The sequence below is a fragment of the Pleurodeles waltl genome, chromosome 10, assembly GCF_031143425.1.
Source record: "Pleurodeles waltl isolate 20211129_DDA chromosome 10, aPleWal1.hap1.20221129, whole genome shotgun sequence".
Classification (NCBI taxonomy): Eukaryota; Metazoa; Chordata; class Amphibia; order Caudata; family Salamandridae; genus Pleurodeles; species Pleurodeles waltl.
In genome coordinates this window covers 55,934,964-55,960,351 of record NC_090449.1, presented here as the reverse complement: position 1 = coordinate 55,960,351, position 25,388 = coordinate 55,934,964, and the positions used below count along the sequence as shown (strand labels likewise).

Below are 25,388 nucleotides of genomic sequence, written 5' to 3'. Positions count from 1 at the left end.
CTCTTTTACATAAGCACACTTTCACCCTCAAGCAATGACACAACATACATTTAAAAGTGTTTTTTTAATTACCTGAGGTACAAAGCAGGGATATGTTCCAGCAAACTGTACTCCATTTTTTATTACACTAATAGTGAATAATACACTATTCATTATTAGTGCAATTAAAAAACTGATTGAAAACAAAGAAGTGGAGCCCAAGCAACGTCCATAACAACGAGCTGCCCTTGTGTTCCTTTCACTGATTTTGCCACCTTTGAGGCCAGGTGTCGCAGACGCACTGCCAGGGGTCGCAAGGGGCAAGCTGGGAGTTGCAACTGCCACCTCTGGCGATCCCTAAATGACCTCCATGCTGCTACAGCTGTTGCATTGAAACTTTGCAAAAACTTTACATCCCTGTTCGTTTCACTAACTCAAGAAATTTCAGAAAAGTCCTCCTATAAATTTATCAGACCTATGACCAAATCAGCCAAACGCAGCAGGCACGTAAAGAGTACAAACGATTTTGAGAATACTGTGAAGACACAGCAATAATTCACCACCGATAGTCACATATGACTCCTTAAATCTCTCTTTAAATGATCCAGCTACTCCCAACACATCCAAACATGCATCTAGGACTCCAACAGATTCAGAACATTTAAAACTATTAGCAAATGACACCTAAACAAGCTAAACAAGAAATCTGGGAGAGCACTGGTAGAACTCTCTTCCACAACCACTAATATTTCACTTAATCAGAAAATATTCACCTCTGCTGAGCAAAAATGCTCCAAAGCACCCCACTCAGCCAATCCAGGTGGTTCATGTCATAATGAAACCCCCCACTAATACACATGGGAACAACCAGCCACACCTCTAGGAAGGAAACACACAATGTATCCCTATCCCAAGTTACAGACAAGTGGTAGTCAACAGCAGGACTTAATCACTCCTAACACAGGCGAAATGTATAAAGGGGAGGTCATCACTCAGGAAGTGTTCTGCAATGCAGAAAAGGAAGCTCCATCCACATGCAGTGAAACATCATAAGACATTGCAGATGAACTTATTCTATTGGCAAAATAACAAGTAACCAAAGTTCTAGCAGGTTCCAATCTAGTAAAGAGAAGTTGGAAACCCACCACACATCAACAAACCAGGACACAACTAAACATCTAGAAAACATGGGGCACTATCACAACAGTTGTTTTGGCACACTGACATGAGGCCTAATCCTGTAGAGTCACCTCACAACATCAATATCATGCTACCGACTAATAACACTCCAGCTTGCAGCCATGTTTTCCTCAGTGCCCCACCAGGAACTAACAGGGCACCCATAGCCACGCACGGCCAAAATAAGGAAGGGGCAGGGGTTAGGGGGTCCTTCAACAGAACCAAGATGGAGGCTCCTTTGCACCCAGCCGATCCTCGGTCGAGCTGCACCAACAGTCAGCACCATGTTGACAAATGCTCAAGGGCAAAGTACAGGCAGGTCAGGATGATATGTGGCCATTTTAGGGCCTCATCTATCACAGGCGTCACCAATTGTGACTATGAAGATAACCAGGTTTCAGGTTTGTTGGGGTACCTTGAACTGGGAGCACCTCAAACTTAGCCGAAATGGAAAAGATGTAGGAGAACCTCTGGAGAAAAAGAAAAAATGCACAATTTACGTTTGTTCATTTGGATTTTTGAACTTTTATATAAGGTGATGTATCTCATATCTGTGTTCTCTGTCAGTGCAACAAGGAGCATGCATGTTTCGCGGCCACTTTTTCTCAGAGTTTGGTTGCAAGGGGCCCATATCGCATTTGACCCACTTTCCTGAACATGGACATCAATTTACCAAAATGCCATTGCTATTGAGAGAGACACCACACACACCCTTTGACCCTTGCTGTTAACATAGTGGTGATCCGCTGCCCCACCCTTAGCCCCTCTGAAGCCTTCTGTTTGAACCAAGGAGCTGGACTCAGGACAAGGATGGAACATTACAGAAAGTTCTCGCTACTTCCTTCACAGCCCATGAGAGGGGGTAGCAAGAGTAGGATTTGGGGACAACAAAGGGCTAGCCAGAGGTAGCAGCTGTTACCCATGGTTACCCCTCATAAACGTGCATGTGGCTGAGGTGACTGTTTCCAAGGAGACTATTCAAAGGAAATTTAGTGGGAGAAAAGTGGGAAAGGTCTGGCAGATCCGGCAAGGAGACTATTCAAATGTAGTTGTGTGGGAAAAAAGTGGGAAATGTCTGGCAGATTTTGTTTTGTTTTACAGAGCTCTGATTTGGCAAAAACCCACCCAAAATGTCCACCGAATGGCAAACCACCGATAAGCATAAGATTCAATGAGCTAAAGATTGGCTGCTACCATCAGCCAATGGCCATCAGCCAATGACCAGCAAATCAAATGATTCAATTCCATTGGGCCTGACTCTTCACTTCTTCCTTCCCACTGCTTTGAAATGAGGGAATAGTTCATATCAAGAGAGTGGTAGCTCACTTGCACGCAGATGTTCACAGAGTCTCCACGTGACTTGAGCTGTACTTTAAGAGGGCGAGGCGACATATCCCTGTCCGGGAACAGGAGCAATAGAATTTTAGTGGTTGGACTGTGACATATAGGGTGCAGCTGTTGAGCTGGAAGCAAATATGTGCTTTGCACACGCATCACGCAATAGAAAAGGTGTAAAACTCCCATCATCTGCTGGAATGTTTCCAAGGTGAGCTATCGCCTCTGTCAGCTGGCGGTTATTGAAAGCAGGAGGGCGTGACACCTGCCCTGGATCTGAGCGAGGGAAGCAAGAGTCTTAGGGGCATATTTAAGAGCCCCTAGCGCCATCTTAGCGCCGCCATAGCATCATTTCTTTTTACAACTAATTCGGCACTGAAGTGGCTTTTCTGCCTCAAAATATTTACAAAGTGGCTCAATGCATGCATTGTGCCACTTTGTGACCCCATGCACCACATTATGCCTTTCCGGTGCTAGGAGGCCCACAAACAAGGCACAGTGAAATTTGAAAGATTTGACTGCACCATTTTTGTCGTACTTTTTAGCACCTGCTCATAGCAGGCATTACAATGACATCCCCATAGTAAGCCATGGGCTTCCTTGCACTTTACTGCACTACTGTCAACATTTTTTATACTAATGTATCAAAGCTCCAAAATAGAATAAAAAATGTTGACGCTATTGTGCTTACAACCACCATGGTGAGCCATGTTATAAATACAGCACAACCATGGTGTTGTTAGCTGCCGGTGGACGGGGGGGGGGGCTAAAAAAAAGTGGCGCATCATAGCTGATGCACCACTTTTTCCTAAATATGAGCTTTACTTTCTTGATTGGGGTTTTGGAGGGGAGTTCTCCACTCATGAAAGTTTGAAAAAAAGCTAAATGGTGTACCTTTACAGCACGTTCTCACAATAAATTTGGTTAAAAAAACTAGAGACTGACATTGCACATTATTCTCAAGGTGTTGCAACTGCGCTTAACGCCCCCCTGCAGCCCCTCTGCCTGCCAGGAGAGTTGCAGGTACTGTCCTTTTATTGGATCAGTGTAGCAGGTTTGATTGCCCTTGGACAATTTGGGGAAAATTGTGGCAAAACGGTATACTGAGAAGCACAAGTTCCGTAAACAAATCTTAAGTGTTGCAGGAAGTTCAGAAAATTCAGTTATATGTAGCCTATCAAGTACCATATCATCAATCTAGATTTCATTTACATTCCTTTTTCTATCCCACCCCTTCCAAATAGGTTCTTATTGATGTTATGATTGAGAACCTCATTAAAGAGAAAGGGAATAAAAAATAAACATATTTTGCAATCTCTGGCAGTGCACAATCAAGCTTCACATATGCTTTACAGCTTTAGAAAGCAGTGTTGTTTCTCAAGTTGCAGATACCTTACAAGTTTGGACAGCAGACGGATTACACAAAGCATACAGAAGAGGGATTCACAGAGCAGGGGTTATTACCTATCACTTGAGTTTTCTCCATCCATTTGGAAGTGCCAACGTTTGGTCTGAAACCCTCTGTGTGCCACTTGACTCCCCAAGACAACGTTAGCATTTTATTGGGGACAAAACATATTTACCCTTAATTTTACCATCTTTAAATTTTTCGTAACTCCATATTTTGTGCCCAGGTATTAATTTATCATTTTTCTCAAGTACTGGCATTCTTCACTACCACACATGGATAGATCCTGCAGTGCAAGAACTGCCCTATCAAGCTCCTCTCATCACCGGTGAGAAGTGCTGTTCTGCATCATTTAGAAATTTCAGTTGTGATGAGTAATGCCCAGCCCTGCCGAGATCTCTTGGTAGTGTCTGATTCAAGCAACAGAATCCATTCTGATGAGTGATGTTTCTGATCTTCCAAACTATGGCAGCCTCCTAAGTAATGTTGCAACTGTCCCTTGAAAGGTATTGCAGCCCATCTGAGATGAATAGGTTGATTCTGATCCTTCTAAACAGGGAACACTCTGCCTGCTCAGGAAGGTATAAAAGCAGGGTTAGTTCACCATACACCACATCCAACCAGTGGCGGCTCCTCCGCTATAGCGGGGGAGCGTTGCCCCCCCCACCAGCAGCTGCAAACCTTTTACTACAAAACAAAACAATAATAAACTATGTTTATTATCGTTTTGTAGTAAAACGGGTGGGGCATTGGGAATGACAGCCATGGAGGGGAGTTCACAGAGCACTCCCCTCAGTGCGCATGTATGTTTGGCTGACCATTTCCTCCGGCCAAACACACATGCGCACTGTGCTCTCTCCAGCCTGGCACTGTGTTGCCGGGCTGGAGAGAGCGGGCACAGGCTCCCAGTTTGCCTGGCAGCGCCCTGGCTGGGCCCTCCCAGCCAATCCTAATGCTGCGCTGAGCAGCGTTAGGATTGGCCACAGGGCAGGCTGGTGCCTGTGCCTGTAGCCTGCAGGAGAGGAGCGGCGTGGTGGCGGTGGCGACAGTGAGTGAAGGGAAGCGTTATTAAATTAATCCCCCCCACACGCGCCGCCCGCCCCTTCAAAGCACCGTCAGCTGCTCCTGCATCCAACTGTTTCCACCATATTGTTAGTGAGAAGTTTCCTAGCTATAATGAAGGGTACCTATCATTAGAATGCACATTATAAAAAGGCTGCTGTGTCCTTAGTGAGTAAATTTCGGGAACTTTGAGCTTTGTTGGTTCACTTGAAAGCTGAAGATAGCAGAGGTCAAATGTGTTTCCATACATTACTCGTGTATGGCATAAATGTACCTGTGATTCAAGGGCAAAAGACAATCACATGCGAACTTCAGTATATCTAACTCCATTAATTTTCATTTAGGACATTCCCAGCAAACACACGTTTCTCCTTTGGGTTGGGTATTACCACCACTTGTTGTTATTAGTATTTCCAAGTGAGTTTCTCCTTGAGTTCCTGTTGCCACTGATTGGTGGAGTTGTATTTTTAGTAGTAACAATATATATGCAGGATGTACATGTTAGAGCTGACATACTTGGCGGATTTTCCCCCACGCGTTTTTCCTTCACCCCTCTTATTTTCTAAACTTATTGTTGTCGGCACAGCCAACCAGTGCTCCCTAAAACATGATAAAATTGAACCATATTTAATTGGCACATTTACTTTACTTGTACGTCCCTGTACATGGTACACCATGTACCCAGGGCCTGTACATTAAATGATACTGGTGGGCCTGCAGCACTCATTGTGCCATCCACTAAAGAAGCCCTTAAAACATGCCTCAAGCCTGTCTTGCTGTCTGTGGTGCAGTTTTAAACTGCTATTTTGACCTGGAAAAATAAACCTCTTAGTAGGCCTAAAACTGTCTTTTTAATACTTATAGGTCACTTGCAAGGTTTGCCCTAAAAGGCCATAGTGAAGGGTGCATGGTATTTAAAAAGTAGGGCATGTGGGTTTAACTTTTACATTTCCTGGTAGTGAAAAAGTCCTATATTCGTTTTTCACTACTGTGAAGCGTATCTCTCTCATTGACTGCCCCTGGATTACATTATTACATTTAATAAGTGCTAACTTTGGATTTTGGGAAGGAAGAGATATACTGCTTGGTCTCAAATGAATTGTATTTTAAAATCCACTTTAATGGTAAAGTCAGATTTTAAGCCGCAATCCTAAATATGCCACTTTTAGAAAGTTGGCATTTTCTTTTGCTAACCATTTGTGCATTTTGTCAGTGTCCTGAGTCACATGATTCTGCAACTCTGTTGTTGGGGTTTGTGTATTCCACACAGAGAGTGACCCAAAGGGAATTAGGTGTGGGCAGAAGGGGCCAGCCTGGCGGGATGGGTGGGGGTGGAGCTGTGCCCTGCCCCAATTGCAGTTTTAAGTGCTTGCTTCCAGCACAAACAAAGGAACCTAGCACTAACCTTTTGTCATACCAGACTTTTTGGTGCCTGGAAAGGGCAAGGGAGAACGTTCCACAACAAGATGTGGGGTAGGGCAGGGTGTTTGCTACAAACAAAGGCTAGCACCAAGTATAAGTAATGGACCTCCAAAGCAACTCATCAGTATGCTCCTTGACCTGTGGGCATTATAGAAGAAGGATTGCCTTGCACTCAGAGGCCTGCCCTCCTGCTACCAGAGGACTGCCCTGCTGCTTCAGCATTGCCTTGGTTTCTGAGAAGGGAGAATGGATGTGCTACCTTCATCCCAGGCCAATCTGAGTGGCTCCAAGGGTCAGTTGGCTGACTTCCTGTCTGAGCTACATGGACTCAACAAGCGCCAGAGGCCTCCCTGCAACTGACCTGCAGCACTGAACCAGCCTGAGCCCTGATGGCTTCTTCTGGAGTGAGTTCTGTTCCCCAAGAGGTGCTTTCCAGGTCCTGGACCCTTGGTTGGCCCTAGATGAGCTCCTTCTGAGAATAAGGGTGAAATCCTGAACTATTGGGCTGTTCACAGCCATGAACAGGTCCGTTTGCTGCTCATGACAACCTCCAATGTGAAGCTCCAGCAATGTTTGTTGGTGGTGCTAGATTGGCTCTTCGTGCTAAAGCAACAACCATCTATTACACTCTCCCCACTCCTCACGGGCTCCTCCACAATAAACAGAATTCTTCGCCTCAGGCTTTAAGAAGGCAACCTTTTCAGCAGCGCTTACCTGGTCCCTGTATCCACCCCATGGTCAGCCTGAACTTGTGACTTTCCCCAGGTCGAGCATTACCAGATGACCGCAAGTGGTGCTTTTTGCTTTTAGATGCTATAATTAACTAAAATTTTGCAATTGCATATTTACGGTTCTACTGATTAGATTTCTCTTGTTTTGGTGTCAATTTACTTATTCAAACTTATTCTTTTACTCTAACGTGCTTTGGAAATTTACTTGTGTCATGCTTTCACTTTATTTCTGTTTATATGCTGCACAAATATTTCATACTTTGCCTCTTATTTAAGCCTGGCTACTGGGTGCCGAGTTACAAGAGTGTTAAGCACAGGTTAATTTGGCCTATAGTTCCATTTCATTGCCTTTTTGTTTCATATTAAAGGACATTTATATATACACATGAGTATGACACCATATGTTTGATAATGGTAGGGACACCTGGTTTTCCCATTTAGAGACATCATTGGCTGCGAGTCTCCACTTTGGTTTGACACCCACAAATGTGTGATCTCAACATAGATGTCCTTCATTTTGGCCCTGTGCCCAACGCATCGCGGGTGACTCACCATGCATAGAGATTATGGATGCAGGGCTTGGTCGTGAGACAGGCCCTACTGCCAACCACATGTAGGAAGCCAAAGCCAGCTATGTAAGCAGGAATGGATTGTAGAGCCTGGCCTTTAGCAAGATCCTATGCCAAACCTTCTATGGGTGGCCCATCACTGCTGCGCATGGCTTTTGGCAGACCACAGGGTCAGGAGCTTTGCCATGGGTCATCAAAACACACGGTGCATGGACTTTGAATGATCGTGTGGATACTGGTCTCCATTTTCTTTTGTATTTTTACTGGGGGGGTGGTTCGCAGACTTCTGTTTAGGTTTATGAACCCACATAGGTTTGTGGGCCTACTTTGCTCTTCCTGAGGATCTACTACTTCAAATGAATTACAAATGAATCAAAAACACTTAGAAAAAATAAAAATAAATAAGAACTCCTGTAAGATTAAAATTAACGCAAAAAATTAAAAGCACATTTGAAAACAACTATATATTGTAATACTAAAAGATAGGGATTTAGACGTGATAGTTGATATAAAAGTAAATATGATGTATTTTCCCTATCAATGTAGTGGTAGCTAAACAGGTGCAGGTGATGTAGTGGTAAGGCATTGTGTAGTGGTTAATAAAGTACTCTACAACCTCAGGCACTCATTGACCATGTTTTTCTTATTTCATCCCAAATCAAAAGGCGTGGCTTTGTGCAAATGTACAATGTATATTTCTCATACATCGAAATAATGGAGGTGGAATATTTTTCTTGGCTAAGGTACACTATGGCCCTCATTATGAGTTTGGTGGGTGGCGGAGGCCACCCGCCAAACTTGTCCCGCCATCTGACCGCCTGTGCGGCCAGAACACCGCCGCCCTTATGCAAGTTTCCCGCTAGGCCGGTGAGCAGAAACAGCATTTCTGCCCACCAGCCCAGTGGAAAACAGGGCTTAACATTGATGCCCGCGTGTAATCGAGCCGGTGGCAAAGTAGCAGTGCAGCAGCTGTAGCAGCACCCGTTGCGCTTTCTGCTGCCCGTATTTCAGGCAGTGGAAAGCGCAATGGCTCTGCCCATGGGGGGCCCTGCAGTGCCTATTCCAAGTGCAAGGGCCCCGAGGTGCACCCAACACCCACATTCCACTAGCCTTTCCATGGCAATCCAACCGTCATGAAAAGGCTGGCGGAATGGGGAGTCATAATCCCCAGGGTGTGCATTACAAACCTCCGAGACTGCCAGGCTGTTGGCTGGCGGTAACCTGGCGGTGTCGGCAGTCCGACCATGGCAGCTCCGCCATGATCATAATGTGGAGGCCGGACCACTTCTTTGGCGGCGGTCCAACATCCACCACTGCCCTGGCGGTCTCATGACTGCCAGGGTCGTAATGAGGCCCTATGTCTACGGTGCACTGTTGCAGCATACTTCATACAATTATCATTTCATTTCTTCTGAAAAAAAAAATCTTTGGAGAATGTCACTGCCCAGTCTTTAGGTTTGTTACACACAGCACAGCAATGCTTCCTTGATGCATTACCTCCGTTTTCTCGTTACAGACCTCTTCCTCTGTGAGTGTGAGCTCTCACCCTGGAAACAAGATACTCTTTGTTACATAATAAAAAAAAGTGCTGATTTCAGCCCCTCAACTGAAAAAACAATATCCAATATTATTTTTGCTAAACTACTAAACCTATTTTCTGCTTAGCGAAAGGATAAGCATCTGAGGGGTGCAGTTTTTACAAGAACTGTGAAAAGGAACAATTGGAATCATTGAAATTGTCAGTAAGTAAGTGGGACTTTGCCGTTGACTCACGGAAAGCAACAATACAATTTAGGAGTTTGTTAGATGTGACAGCCTTAGGGTGGTCAGCCCTCAACTTTTTTCCTGTCTCCCTCCACTTTTCTACATTGTTGTAGCTGGTTTTAGGACTCTGCACACTATACCACTGCTGACCAGTGCTAAAGTGCATATGCTCTTTCCCTTAAACATGGTAACATTGGTTCATCCCCAATTGGCATATTTGATTTACTTATAAGTCCCTAGTAAAGTGCACTACATGTGTCCAGGGCCTGTAAATTGAATGCTACTAGTGGGCCTGCAGCACTGATTGTGCCACCCACGTAAGTAGCCCCTTAACCATGTCTCAGGCCTGACACTGCAATGCCTGTGTGTGCTGTTTCACTGGCACTTCGACTTGCCATTTAAAAGTACTTGCCAAGCCTTAAACTCCCCTTTTCCTACATATAAGTCACCCCTAAGTTAGACCCTAGGTAATCCCCAGGACAGGGTGCTATGTAAGTAAAAGGCACGACATGTACATATGTGTTTTATATGTCCTGCTAGTGAAAAACTCCTAAATTAGTTTTTCACTACTGTGAGGCCTGTTCTTTTGCATTACGTCTGCCGTCATATACTTTTTGAGTGGTAGATTCTGATCTGAAAGGGGTAACCAGGTCATATTTAGTATGGCCAGAATGGTAATGGAAATCCTGCTTATTGGTGAGGTTGGATTTTAAATTACTATTTTAGAAATGCCCCTTTTAATGAGTGAGCATTTCTCTGCACTGAAAACCATCTGTGCCTTACAGCCTGCCTCCAATCAATGTCTGGTCTGTGCTGGTTGACAGCTCCCTTGTGCATGTCATCCAGACAACCACAAACACAGGGCACTCAATAACACCTGCATTAATCTGCATATTGAATGGGTCTTCCTGGGCTGGAAGGGTGGAGGGCCTGGCACTTTTCAAAGACCAGGGGCCGGCCCTCACACAAAGGACTGCTAAACCCCCTACTGGAACCTTGGCACACAGGACTGAACTGAAAGGGGAACTTGTGCACTTCAAAACCACTCTTAGAAGTCTCCCCCACTTCGAAGGCATTTTTGGGTATCTAACTAGGTCTCTAACCACACCAAACCAGACACTTTTGGACCTACACCTGCACCTTGTCAGAGGAGCTGCCTGGCTACCCAAAGGACTCATCTGGACTGCTTTGCTGAGAAGGACTGCTGCCCTGCTGTTGCCCTGCTGCCCTGCTGGCCTCTGACTTTGCCAAGAAGGACTCTGCCTTCCCCAAAAGTGCTCCAAGGGTTTGGATTGAGCTTGCTTTGGTTTTCTGAAGTCCCAGGGCCAAAAATACATAATTTCTTTATGTGTAGAAAATCAACACACCACCTGCCGAAATCGACGCAAAGTCTGCATTGCGACTGGGAAATCGCTGCACAGCTGACCGGAACGACACAGCCCCATCTTCCCGACTGGAAATTCAACACAGTGCCTGCATTGCGACAGAAAATTAGACGCATCATCAACCGTGTCGATGCAGCACCCCTGCCTTCTTCCAGCGTGTCAAGAATTTTCCCCGCATCATCCCTGGGTGTCAAAATATCCCCACACTGCAGTGAGGAATTAAGACTGCACTGCGAAAAACAAAGCAAACCCCTTGCAGTGTGGAAAGAAGTGACACATCGTCTGTGCCACGTCGGAATATTAGACACAACACCCTATTTTTCCACGCATCTCCTCCTCTGCTGTCTCCGTGCGTCCTTATTTTTGACGCATACCAGGTACTGTGGGTAACAAAGAGACAACTGCTTATTTCTAGGGATTGAGAGTCTTTGAAACCTTTTAAAAGTGATATTTCAACTTGTGCTTATTGAATCTTTGTCGTTTTGACCTTATTGTTTTGAGATAAATATTATCTATTTTTCTCAACTTGTGTGGTGTATTTTTGTGGTGTTTTCACTGTGTTGCTGTATGAGTTCTTGTACAAATACTTTACACATTGTCTTCTAAGTTGAGCCTGACTGCTCAGTGCCAAGCTACCAGGGAGTGGGCAAAGGATAATTTGGATTGTGTGTGACTTACCCTGACTAGGATTGTGATCCCTACTTGGACAAGGGTGTATACCTCTGCCAATTAGAGACCCCATTTCTAACAATGTTGTTGTGTTATGGATACTTATAAAGCACATGTACACCTGAAAGGTCTTTTGGTGATAGAAACAAGGACAACAGGACCACTATACTACTAAGGACTAGTCACATGCTTGTCTAAATAGCCAATCTTTTAGCTACTTTCTGAACCCTAAATAATTGACATTAGACCGCAGATCTGATTGGACATAAAAGCATCAGTGGTCCAGTTCCCCAGGACTCCGGACTCAGATGCAATGTCTGTATTAATTCCATCCATAAACCTTTAAGAATTCTTGTATGGAAGAAACCTTTTTTCCAGGCATATCATTTTCAAGAAGGATTAGATTACTTATTTATTTCAGTAATATTCATCAATTTTCTCTTCATCGTTTTAAGCTTAGCATCTCGCTGCTGCTTCCTTAGGTAGGGAGGATCTATACCAGCCACATGAGGTCCTTTGGGTATTTATTGCTGTACACACAGTTGGGTGGCCTGAGAGTTTCTCAGAACCGTCCACAATTTCTTAGAATAAGATGTGATCTGCTGAAAAAGATGACAATATAGTTTGATAGATCCAGAAGAACTAGTTGAGCACAAACAAAACTCAGCAACCTGATATGGAAATTTCCCACCAGATAGCTGAAAGTAAAACTCATAGATTAACTTTTCTGCTACTTTGTTTGCTTGTCTGGTTTCTGCTTTTTTGTGCCAACATTTTTTCTAGGTGGTATTAGAAAACAAGCAAAACAATACTTTGCAAGTTTGTGAAGTGAACAAATCATGAAAGTCACCAATTGCATTACCTGAACAAACAGGGTGACCACCACTAGTTATGGTACAGTGAGCGATTGGCACAGTTCAAATGGTATATACTTAGAAATGTTCAAACATGACTTCCAATGATGGTTAGTTTACTGTTGCTTCAATTCTCTTTGACGAAAGTAAGATATTAACTTGGTGTGTTAGTTAGTCTAGCACACAAGTGTTAGGAAGAAAGGAGAGATGGGAGGATCTCTCCATTTGCAGCTGTCAACTCTCTATTGCATCAGTGCCGAGAGTCTATTTGTTGACTTGTGTGGCTATTTTAGGTTTCATTACTTATGTGGCCTAATTTTATTTGAAGGTTTACATTTGTAGAAAAAGAACAAACGTTCGTGCAGGAGAAAGACCTAACTACTTGGATCCAACTTTTCTATTTCACAGATTTGAAACATATAATCTCATTTTTTTCTTCTATCATGCCAGGAAACAGACATCTTGAAGGTCCTGCCCTTCAGCATTATCACTATGGATGCCAATATCCGGTTGTGGCTTGTAATGGCTTTCATGTCAATTTCAGCGTATCCATGTATAGACTGCTGCAGCTGCTTTTGGCCCCATCCACAGAAGACTTTCTGCAATTCAGATGTTGGTAGGTTTCCTATATCTGAATGATTGACACTGGCTCAGTTTTCATTGACTGCTTGAAGTTTTCAACCTGGATATCACAGCAGCCTAGGTGATTGTATGGAACAAACATAGCTGGCACATACTTTGGGGTGGAGTGTAGGAATGGGTTCAGAAACTAATGTAAAATAGGTTGCACCCATTTAGTACATCCCGATTTTTTGCTTTTTTGATTACCTGGTCCTGGACTTTTGATTGTGGGTTAGTCTGACTACTAAGCAGTGCTAAAGTGCTTGTGCCCTCTTCAATAAACTTGGTGAAATTGGCTTACACCCGTTTGTAAGTCCTTATTAAAGTACTTATACATGTACTCAGGGTCAGTAAATTAAACGCTATTAGTGGGTCTGCCGAACTGATTGTGCCACCTACTTAACTAGCATTTTTAATCTATCTCAGACGTGCCAATGCAACCTGTGTGAGAAGTTTTGAAATGTCATATTGAACTGGCAACTTCAACCTAATCCATCCTTTTTAATACATAAACGTTGCAGAGGGTAGGCTATTAACGGACCATAAAACAGGAAGCATTGTGTTTAAAACATTGACATGCACATTTAAGTTTTACATGCCCTTTTAGTGAAGAAATCTTGAATTCAATTTTTACAATTGCAAGGCCGATCTCTTCCATAGGATAACATTGGGTTACCTCATTACATTTAATAAGTGATAACTTTAAATTAGGAGCAGGCCAGATGTAGCAAAGTCCGAGTTTGCGAGTCGCAAATTGCGAGTCTGACCGACTCGCAATTTGCGAGTCGCAAACCCGGATGCAGGATGGTGTCCCTGACACCATCTGCGAATCGCAAGGGGGTCGCAAAGACCCACCTCATTAATGTTAATAAGGTGGGTCACAATTTGCGATCCTCTTCTGATTCGCAGCACTCATAGGGATGTTGGCCTGCTGGAGACAGCAGACCACCATGACTGTGACTGCTTTTCAATAAAGTTTTTTTTTTTGTATTGCATCCCGTTTTCCTTAAAGGAAAACGAGTTGCAACACAAACGAAAAAATTAAACGTTTGTGTTTCATTTTTTCAGAGCAGGCAGTGGTCCATAGGACCACTGCCTGCTCTGAAAAAATGTTTATAGGGCCATTCACAAAGGGGAAGGGGTCCCATGGGGAACCCTTCCCTGTTGCGAATGGGTTAGCACCCATTTGAAATGGGTGCTAACTGCGAATTGCTTTGCGACCACGTTCGCAGTCACAAAGCAATTGTACATCGCAATGCGAATTGCAATTAGGAAGGGGAATACATTTACCGACTCGCAAAATGGGAATGAGCATTGCGATGTGCTTTTTGCATGGCGCAAACAGCAAATTTCGCTGTTTGTGCCATGCAAAAAGCTTCGTACATCTGGCCCCAGGTCTCTAAAAAATGGGATTTAAGCCCCCTTTAATGGGAAAGTTGGATTTTAAGTCACAATTCTGAAAATGACATTTTCAGAAAGTTGGCATTTTCCTGTCCCAACCATTTGGTGCCTGCAGCCTATATCCTGGGTCACATTACTAGGTGTAGCTGGAAGTTGGTCTTTGTGTATTACTCCCAGACAGTGAGACAAAGGGGGAATAGGTGTTGGCAGGACGAGACTTCTCTGACTTGATAGGGGAGGTGGAGCTGTCACCTACCCCACTTGCACATCACAAAGACTCTGCCTCAGCGCATTCACAACAGGTTTCACACCAGTCTTTTGTAATCTCAGACAAGCTGGGGCCAAGGAAGGGAGGGAGGAAATTCCAGACACCTCTGTAAGGGGAGTAGTCTAGAAACATCTTCCACTTCACAGTGGGCACCAGGTATAAACAGTGAACCCACAGACCCAACTATTCTGTATACTTCCTGACCTGTGGGTCTAATATTGGTTACATTTAATTCTAAGAATTATTATTGTTTTAAATGTTATATTATTTACTATTAAGTCTATTTTTTAAGTTTTAAATATTTGTTGTAAATGTGTTTATTTGTCTATTAGAATTTCATCCCATTCCTGCCGCGCAAGCCCCGAGGCTGTGCGTAGGGTGGGATTTGATGCCTACAAAGGGGTTGTCCGCAGGGCAGGCCGGCGCCCAACACCCACCCACATGCACAGCGAGGGTTGGATTAAAGTAAGGTAATTTAATATTACTTAATATTAAAAAACCTTGGAAATAAACTGAAAACCTGTGGGGGGCTCAGAAGAAGGTCTTCTGTGCTGCTCTGTGGCAAGAAGGACTGCTCTGCTGCTCCACTACAATGTTGCTCTGCTACTCTCCTGCTCTGTTTCCCTGCAGTCTGAGTGAGAAGGACTGGATTTGCATCTTGAACCCAGGTCCACCAGAGTGACGTCAAGGTCTATTTGTCTGGCATCCTGTTCAGAGCCTCAGGGACAGAACAGACTGCTACCATCTTGAGCCCACACCTGGACTCTGTAGGAGGCTGGCCTGGTTTGTAGTGGGTACCTAAGGTACTTACACCTTATACCAGGTCCAGTTATCCCTTATTAGTGAAATGTAGGCAGTGTTCTAGCAGCTTATGCTGTCTAGAGGTGGCTGTAGCAGAGAAGCTTAGGCCGAACTAGGAGTCATGCAAAGCTCCTGTAATACCACTATAGTTACACAGTACTTATGCACAATAAAAGACAATACTCAGTGTTACCAAAACTAAAGGTACTTTATTCTAGTGACACAAGACCAGAAAAATCTTCAAGGCAATACTCCTTCTGGAGGTAAGTATTATACACAATATATACACTAGTAACAAAAATCAGGTCAGTAAACAGTCATAGAATAGTGCAAACAGTAGAAATAACAATAGATTGCAAAGGACCTGGGGCAACCCAAACAATGTACTAAAATAGTGGAATGCAAATAACGAATTTCACCCTAGGCAAGTGTAGTCTGTAGAGGGGCCCTGGGAGTGTAGGAAAACACCAAAGGTACGTAACGTACCCCGCCCCAGAGCCCAGGAGGGCGGGAGTAAAGTACAGCAAGTTTCCTCATGACACACTACAAGTCATGATAAGAGATTTTGCAAGAACCAAGCAAGACTGGAAGCAACAAATAATGGATTCCTGGACCTTAAGACGTGTGGAGAGAGGAGAACAAGTCCAGAAGTCAAAGAAGAGTCCAGGAAGGACAGGAGCCCCTGCCAACCTAGAAGAAGGTGCAAAAGTGGATTCTCCGGTAAGAAGAAAAGTACAGAAGAGCACCAAAGAAGATGGCTGCAGGTTCCTGCTGGGTGCAGGTCATGTCCCATGTTGAGTTGTTAGATGCAGGCTGTTTGCGTCACTGGATTCCGCCAACAAGCTTTGGTTCAAGCAAGTACACGGTTTGCGAAAAAAGGAGCTTCCTAGTTCCTGGAGCGATCTGTGGGTCTCAACTCAGACGGAGGAGACAGAGGGGGCTCTCAGCACTTCAGAGAGCTCTCAGAAGACCAGGCAGCATCCACAGGAGTCCCAGAACATGGGGACAAAGACGATGCACAGTGTGGTTGTTGCAGCACTACACTGGAAGGTCTCACGCCGCTGGAGAACAACTCAGGGAGCTGTGCAGTGCAGGATGGAGTGCTGGGGACCTGGGCTACCCTGTGCATGAAGGATTCTTGAAAGAAGTACACAGAAGCCCAAGGGGCTGCAGAAGACGCAGTACAGAGGGGTACTGTCGGAGCACGGGGAGGCAAGCTCTTACCTCCACCAAATTTGGACAGCTGGATCTTTGAACAGTCTGGGTCACTTTGGTCTACCACCTGTGTTCCAGGGAGCACTTTTGTCATCAGGAGAGGAGTCCCAAAGTACCGGTTGTCGTCGCAGAAGGGTGCCTGCAGAAGCAGGGAAGTGACTCTGTCCCTTGAGGGGAGATTCCTTCGGTTCTTCTGGTGCAGGGTGAAGACAGGCAGTCCTCAGTGCATGCACACCTTGGAAACTGTTGCAAAAGCTGGCTGGAGCTGAAGTTGCAGGTCACAGGAGTTTTCCTGGATACTCTGTTGCAGTTACAGCGGTTCCTGGAGCAGTCTGCGGTTGATCCAACGGTCAGAAGCTGAAGCAGAGGATGCAGAGGAGTCCTGGAGGAATCTTGCAAACTGAATCTGAGGAAACACCCAGAAGAGAGAGCCTCAATAGCCCTGAGAGAGGGATTGCCTACCTACCCAGATGCACCTATCAGGAGGGGTCTTTGACATCAACTGCTGGCACTGGCCACTCAGAGATCTCCAGAGGGTCCCCACACCTTGGAATCCAAGATGGCTAACGCCAGGGACACTCTGGAGGAGCTCTGGGGACCACCCCTGGGGTGGTGATTGACAGGGGAGTGGTCACTCTCCTTTCCTTTGTCCAGTTTCGCACCAGAGCAGGGACTGGGGGTCACTGAACCGGTATAGACTGGCTTATGCAAGGAGGGCACCATCTGTGCCCTTCAAAGCATTTCCATAGGCTCTGGGAGGCTACCCCTCCCAAGTCTGTACCACCTATTTCCAGAGGGAAAGAGTGTAGCACCCTCCTCTCAAAGGAAATGCACTGTTCTGCGTTCCTGGGATTAAGCTGCTCAGTTCCCAGGAGGGCAGAAACCTGTCTGTGAGGTGGCAGCAGCTGGGCCTGCTGTCAAAACCTCAGAGAGCTGGTTTGGCAGTACTAGGGGTCCATGGTGGAGCCCCCAGGGTGCATGGGATTAACCCCCAATATCAGATATGGAATGGGGGACAATTCCATGATCTTAGACACCTCACATGGCCATATTCGGAGTTACCATTGTGAAGCTACATATATGTATTGACATATATGCAGTGCACGCATATAATGGTATCCAAGCACTCAGGAAGTCCAGGGAATTGGCCCTGGACTACGTGGGGTCACCTTTGCTAGTAGAAGGGTGCCCTCACACACAGTAACTTTGCACCTAGCCTTCAGGAAACGAAGGTTAGCCGTATAGGTGACTTACAAGTTACTTAGTGCAGTGTAAAATGGCTGTGAAATAGTGTGTGCACTATTTCACTCAGGCTGCAGTGGCAGTACTGATGAAAGGTTTGTTTGAGCTCCTTATGGATGGCAAAAGAAATGCTGCAACCCATAAGGATCTCCTGGAACCCCAATGCCCTGGGTAACTAGTAATCATATACTAGGGACTTATAAGGGGGCCCAGAGTGCCAATCAGAATTGGAATATGGAGTCACTAAAGTATAGTGACAAATTTGGTAAGTAGAGAGAGCATAAGCACTGGAGTTCTTGTTAGCAGAACTTCAGTGACACAGTTAAGCATACTGACAACACACATGTAGGCCACAAACTATGAGCACTGGGGTCCTGGCTAGCAGGATCCCAGTGAGACAGGCAAAACACATTGACAAACAGTCAGAATTTGGGGGTGACAGGCCAAGAAAGATGGTACTTTCCTACAAACTCTGCCTGTTGTGAGTCCTAACACCCCAAGTGGTGCTACTCCAGTCTTGGAAAGTGGGGCTAAATGTGCTCTGCGAGCTTTGAGCTTATCAGAATTGACATAGTATGATACAAACCTGACGCAGCTCTTTGTAGCTCCTCATCAGAACCAACGCAGCATGACATGGCCCCAACGAAGCACGCATCACAGCTTGTACAGATAACTGAAACTGCCACTGCACAACATATCCTCAATGCTGGTCTCTCAGCTTCTAATCAGACCTGAAGAAGCTCAACGCAGCCTCAATGCACACCAGCATCGCAACCTTGCAGCTCCTCGTAACCATTGATGTGTGATGTACCCTCAAGGCAAAGCTGTATCGCAGCCCACCACATCTGCGCGATGCCTCTTCGACACGGAACTCCCATGACTTATCTGGTCTGCCGCTGCACATTGCAAAGAACCGCAACCTGGATTAAAGGTACATTTCTCAGAGGGCCTAACTCAGTTCCTATATCTGGCCCATGCTCCATCGCTTTCAGCATGAACTTGTGGCTTTGTCCCGGTCCGGCGATTAACATGTTTTATGCTTTGTACTTTCAAGTACTATTTTTACTTAAACCTTTAAAATAGGGATCACTTTCACAATATTGAGGTAAACAATATCATTTGACACAAATATCATGTCAAAAATATTGTTTCTCAAATATACTCATAATGGTAAGTACAAAAATATAGTGACATATAATTTTACACAAATATTATCCAAAAACGAATATTGTTTTAGACTTTTTATCCAGTATAAAGTAGTACATCTAAAAACATCTAACATACAACGTTCCATTAATATTTTATACTATATATATATATATATATATATATATATATATATACTTATATAAACACACAGTTATATGGTTGCACAGCCTCGGGGCTTGCGCGGCAGGAATGGGATGAAATTCTAATAGACAAATAAACACATTTACAACAAATAATTAAAACTTAAAAAATAGACTTAATAGTAAATAATATAAAATTTAAAACAATAATAATTCTTAGAATTAAATGTAACCAATATTAGGAAAAATTTAGGAGTCTGGGAGTATTAGCTATACTAGTCTCAATCCAGTTTCTGCAACAGTAGGGAAAGCATAGGACTTTAAAGGAGTTAAACATACTATTCCTACTTCACTCAGCCCTATACTATGGAAAATATAGGACTTTGGAGAGGTTAGATTTACAATTACTACTCTAGTCTTCACCACATTAGTGAAAGCTTGGAATTCAAAGGGGTTGAATTTATTATTCCCACTCCAGTCTCTGCCCCCCCTAGGGAAATCTTAAGACTTTGGAGGGGTTATATTTACTGATCCTAGTCCAGTCAATACAACGGTGGGGATAGTGTTAGACTTCGGAGAGGTTAAGGGCCAGATTTAATTGAAAATGACGGTCCCCGATGCAGCTCCAAATTTGGCAGCGTCACGCACCGTCATTTTCAAAACGCAGGGATGCGTCTTATTTACAATAACACGGAGCACCCCTGTGTTTCCCCCATGCCCGGTGCTGCTGTGTGCCAATGCAACCACCCTTGCACCATAGTGCAAGGATGGCTGCTTTGAGGGTGAGTTTGTTTTTGTGCAGGAAGGGACATCTTCCTCCACAAAAACAATCTTCAATGGTGAGTTGCTCCCTCTATGTGTGCTGCATTTTGAAAGAGCAAAAAACGATTTAAAATGAAAGCATTTCTCCTTGTTGTGCCACTCTAACGCCACCCCTGGAGTGGGGTTAGATTTTTAGCGCTGACTCAGGTTTATAAAATCTCGTAAATCTGGGGCAGCATCAAAATGCAATGAGTGTTACGTGGCACACCCACAGCAACACCCATTGCACGCCCCTTCCACGCAAAGTGCTGTGTGTGAAGGAGCCGTATTTACAAGGTGGCATTAAGCCACAAAAAATGGCTTAGCGCCACCTTGTAAATGCAGTGCAGTGCATAGCACCAGCGGAGCGTCACAAAAATTGACACTCGGGTGGCGCTAGGGGCTCTTAAATATGCCCCTAAATTTACTAAACCCACTCCGAACAGGGCAACAGTAGAGAAAGTGTTGGACTTTGGAGTGGCTACATTTACTATTCCTACTTCAGTTAGAGTAAACGTAGGGAAGGTGATAGACTTCAGATGGAATAAATTTGCTTTTCCCACTTCAAACAGCTCACCAGCAGAGAAAGTGTTGGATTTCAGAGGGATTAAATTTACTATTCATACACCAAACAGTGCAACAGTAGGGAAAGTGTTGGACTTCGGAGGGGTAAGATTTACTATCCCCACTCAGGTCTGTGTAACAGTATGGAAAGTGTTGGACTTCGGAGGGGTTACATTTATTATTCTCACTCCAGTCTAAGCAACAGTAGGGAAACCGTAAGACTCTGGATGGGTTATATTTACTATTCATACTCCACTCAGTGCAAATGTAGGGAAAGTGCTGGACTTCTGAGAGGTTACATTTACTATTCCCACTCCAAACAGAGCAACCGTAAGGAAACTGTTGGACGTTGGAGGGTTCAGATTTACTCTTCCCACTGCAGTCTGTGCAACTGTAGGGAAAGAGTTGGATTTTGGAAGAATTAAATTTACTATTCCCACTCCAGTCTAAGCAACAGTAGGGAAATATTTAAATTCTGGAGGGGTTACATTTACCATTCCTACTCCAGTCAGCACAACAGTAGGGAAAGCAGTGGACTTTGGAGGAGTTAAATTTACTATTCCCACTCCAAACTGAGCAACAGTAGGGAAAGTACTACACTTAAACACATTACATATATGAATAACCCTATTAATTTTGAAAAAAAAATATCAAACTCAATATCAAGTTAACATGAAATATATATATATATATGTATATATATATGTATACATATATATATATATATATATGAGAAAAACTATTTGCATAATTTAATTATTAATCAACTAGATAATAATTAATTATCAATTAATAAATAGTTGCTATTTAATTATTACTTAATTACCGTCTCACTGTATACCCATAAAAACCTAGCATGTAACTAAAATAAATATGCATTACACAATTTACAAAATGAATAATCAATTAAAAAATAATTAACAATTAATAATTAATTTATATGTATTACTTAATTGACCCCCCACCGTGTACCCCTAAAACCCAGCAACCCGGATCTAAAATATAACTAAAATATATAAGTAAGTTATTAGATACACACACGTTGACCTATAATTAAAATTAATGTTCGTAATATTTTATTTCTGTTTAATTATGTTGCCTAGCGGGAGCTTTTTTAAATTGGCTTTGCCTCATGCATGTTTGTAACTCGAGAACATTCAGGGTGGAAAGCATACTTGGACACGTTTAGTTGTTATGTGGTTGCTGACATCAACCGATGGGTTCGGGGACTCTGCCAGTCTAGTAAAGAGATGAGATTCCAGTGCTATGTGGGCTTAATAACCCATTGACCTGCCTGCTATACTAAACCCGTAGTTAATTTGATTGAGTTGAAATTACCAATTTATATTTCCTGCGTTTCTTTCAGTAATGCATGCCGAGTTTCTTGGTGCCACGTTCACTGATGCGACCGATGAATTTTATGGAGATTACCAAGTGATTACGTATGAAATTGAGATAGTACAGGTAAGGGCACTAGTTTATCTTCCTGAATTCAGAGAATGGGGCGAACGACTCGACTTGTCAGTAAGAGTTTATCACTGCCTTGTAGGTTTCAGGCTATGTTATTCACTTCAGCTAAGCTTCCCTTCCTCTAGGGCTGAGTGTTTCCATGGTAGTAGCAGTGGTTCGTGGTGGCAGCAAACATTTAGGAACATTGTGATACACTTAAAAAGCACACCACACAAACACAATCATTTCTTGTATGTAGGCCACAGTGAGCAAAGTATTTATGACAGTGATGTGAGATGACAAACTCAGTTGCTGCAATGTTTTGTATAGTGTAATGACCACAGGTTCAAAGGTTAGTGCGACTGGCTTTGCTTTTTATCCTTCCGATGGTCACATGGTTAAGAAAAGGGTTAATAAAACACCTATTATTTAAGAAGCTATTAGGATTGTTGGGAACTCTTTAGGAAAAATTAAAAAGGATTAAGCTAATTCCTTTTTTCCCATACATAATGCTGGCGTGTCAACATCATTGAGGTTAGGCCATTCATTAACTCCTAAACTAGGAGAAACATCGATCTTCTATTTTTTATGAGCAAACTACACAATCTTATTAGGTTTTATCCAACTGGGTCTGCTGAGGCAGCAAAACAAATTCTCTAAATACTACACAGCGAGTAACCTGCCAATTAACAAGTCCAAAACAAAACTATGGTTTGTCCTCGCATATTAAAAATCAAAAGATGCAAATGTGGCGAGTACACGGTCAAAAACTGGAGTCTGTGTCCGAGTGTAAGTATTAAAGAGTAATTTTAAAAATAAATCTCAATCTTAATAGCCCCTTTGAAAACATGATACATGATGGAAAAGCCACAGCAGTAGTCCTAAAGAGGACAAAATTTGAACAGTGACACAATCAGTTAAGGTTCTGAAAGTGACATATAACTTGAAATTGTTGATATTCTGTTAGGTGGGAATGAAATACTTGATGAGAAAGCTTTTAAGAGTATCCAAACTACAGAGATACATATCTGGAAGATCTGGCCTGGTCTACTAAGAGGGACAAAGAACACTGCCTTGAGGGTGGAACTGGTTCTGTTTAATATAATCTTTAAATATTATCAACGAGTATTAAATATGTCAAGGCTGGTCTTTGCTGGTTAGTGCTTGCTGAAGTTCGTTATAAATTCATTCTTTCAGATGGGAAATCACGTCTCCTGGTGGGAGGCCCTGAGTTTTATAAAAGTAAGGTTCTCTCGAATGGTGATGATTAAAACGTGTGGTCCATTACAATACCTAGAAAGAGTGTGCTGAAATGGTTGTTGAGTCAGCATTTAAAATAGTTCTTGAGGACTCTGGGTATACAGAGCATCAGAGACGTTTCCAAGACCTGGAAATGAAGGAATAACTGCAACAGTGTTTAAGCAACCTAAATGCCAATATTATAAGGAGGTCAATGCTAAAATTGAGATTAGGACACGTGTCTGGGTTTATCAAATTGAAGACTAACATTAACAAGGTCAATATGGTTTCTAAAGGGTAACTTCAAGAGCGGGTTGTGGCTGTGTAAAGCACTGGTGCGCACTTCCAAGACTTTTTCTTAAGTTATGAATATGAAGAGATAGTCAATCATGTTGAGAGTTGAAGTATATAAGTTTCAGGAGTGCCAAGGTAGTTCCACACCCAGCCACAGGGTGTGTAGACCGTAAGCCAACTGGTCCACAGTAGATAAATAGAGCAAAAGGAACCACGGCACATCCAAATATTCAGAACAGTGTCCTTTATTCTTCAATTCAAATTATCCGGTATGACATCAGCCAGAATGTTCAATGTGAAGACAGCCTTCACGTCTTTCGTCGTCTCAAAAAGAGGTACCTTCATATATAGAAGGACTCTTCTCTCTGAATGTTCTAATACGGGCCTAACTGGCACACTTTGGCCCTCATTCTGACCTTGGCGGGCGGCGGAGGCCGCCCGCCAAAGTCCCGCCGTCAGGTTACCGTTCCGCGGTCGAAAGACCGCGGCGGTAATTCTGACATTCCCGCTGGGCTGGCGGGCGGCCGCCTTCAGGCCGCCCGCCAGCCCAGCGGGAAAGAGGCTTCCACGATGAAGCCGGCTCGGAATCGAGCCGGCGGAGTGGAAGCTGTGCGACGGGTGCAGTTGCACCCGTCGCGTATTTCACTGTCTGCGCAGCAGACAGTGAAATACATTTAGGGGCCCTCTTACGGGGGCCCCTGCAGTGCCCATGCCAGTGGCATGGGCACTGCAGGGGCCCCCAGGGGCCCCGCGACCCCCCCTACCGCCATCCGGTTCCCGGCGGTCGGACCGCCGGGATCTGGATGGCGGTAGGGGGGGTCGGAATCCCCTCGGCGGCGCAGCAAGCTGCGCCGCCTTGGAGGATTCAATGGGGCGGCGGGACACTGGCGGGAGACCGCCAGTGTTGCCGGTCCGACCGCGGCTTTACCGCCGCGTTCGGAATCCCCATTGGAGCACCGCCGGCCTGTCGGCGGTGCTCCCGCGGTCCTCCGCCCTGGCGGTCTTTGACCGCCAGGGTCAGAATGACCGCCTTTGTGTCCACATACTATATCAGCAAGCCTTGAGAAAGTCGTTGATACAACGAAACACGTGAAGGCTGTCTTCACATTGAACATTCTGGCTGATGTCATACCGGATAATTTGAATTGAAGAATAAAGGACACTGTTCTGAATATTTGGATGTGCTGGGTTCCTTTTGCACGGTTTCTAAAGGGGACAGTGATGTTCAGTTGTGACTTTTTTGGAAAACTGTCTCAGCCCCAATGTCACACCTGATAGTTTTTTGCCCACAGTTTAGAATGGCGAGACCTTTAACCCCAGTACTAAGAGACCTTAAAAATTGGAAGGTTGACAAATTGATCTAACTTGTTATAAAATGTGAACACGTGAGACTATATTTAAACTAGTTTAATTTTAAGAAATGATTATTGCGTGTATGGTACAATAGCAGAGCTGTTTTAAATCTGTCAAGCACTTTCTGAGCACTTCTCTTGCACAATTATATTTATAGGCTTTGCTATGTCATGAAGTTCAAAACTGTACACTTCAGCAATCAATAAGCACTTTATATACTGTAGGACGTTTTTTATACATGATAGAGACATCACATACTTTATTTGTTAGACAGATGGATAACAGCCAAATGTATACCTGATTAACAGTTTATAAGTTTTAATTTTTCTCTTTTGTGAAGGTTTTACTTTCTGAATTTTGAACAAGTTAGGAGTTTTCCATTGGATATGGAAGCCTCAGTTCTCATGGATGTTTTCTGGGTAACTCAGAGAGTCTTGCCTACTTAAAAAGGGTGCTTCTAAGACCAAAGAAAAGATGCAATAGTAACCTATTAA

At 43.9% G+C, this 25,388-nt stretch overlaps 1 protein-coding gene across 1 annotated transcript in view; it reads left to right on the top strand.

Moving 5' to 3' along the window:
* Nucleotides 1–25,388, top strand: part of LOC138261029 (metalloproteinase inhibitor 1-like) — an 87,368-nt gene that overhangs the window by 6,003 nt on the left and 55,977 nt on the right. The window contains exons 2-3 of the mRNA XM_069209644.1: nt 12,808–12,973; nt 21,926–22,023. Of these exons, the coding sequence (XP_069065745.1) occupies nt 12,850–12,973; nt 21,926–22,023 (222 nt within the window). The 5' untranslated portion in view covers nt 12,808–12,849. The remainder of the gene's footprint in view (nt 1–12,807; nt 12,974–21,925; nt 22,024–25,388) is intronic.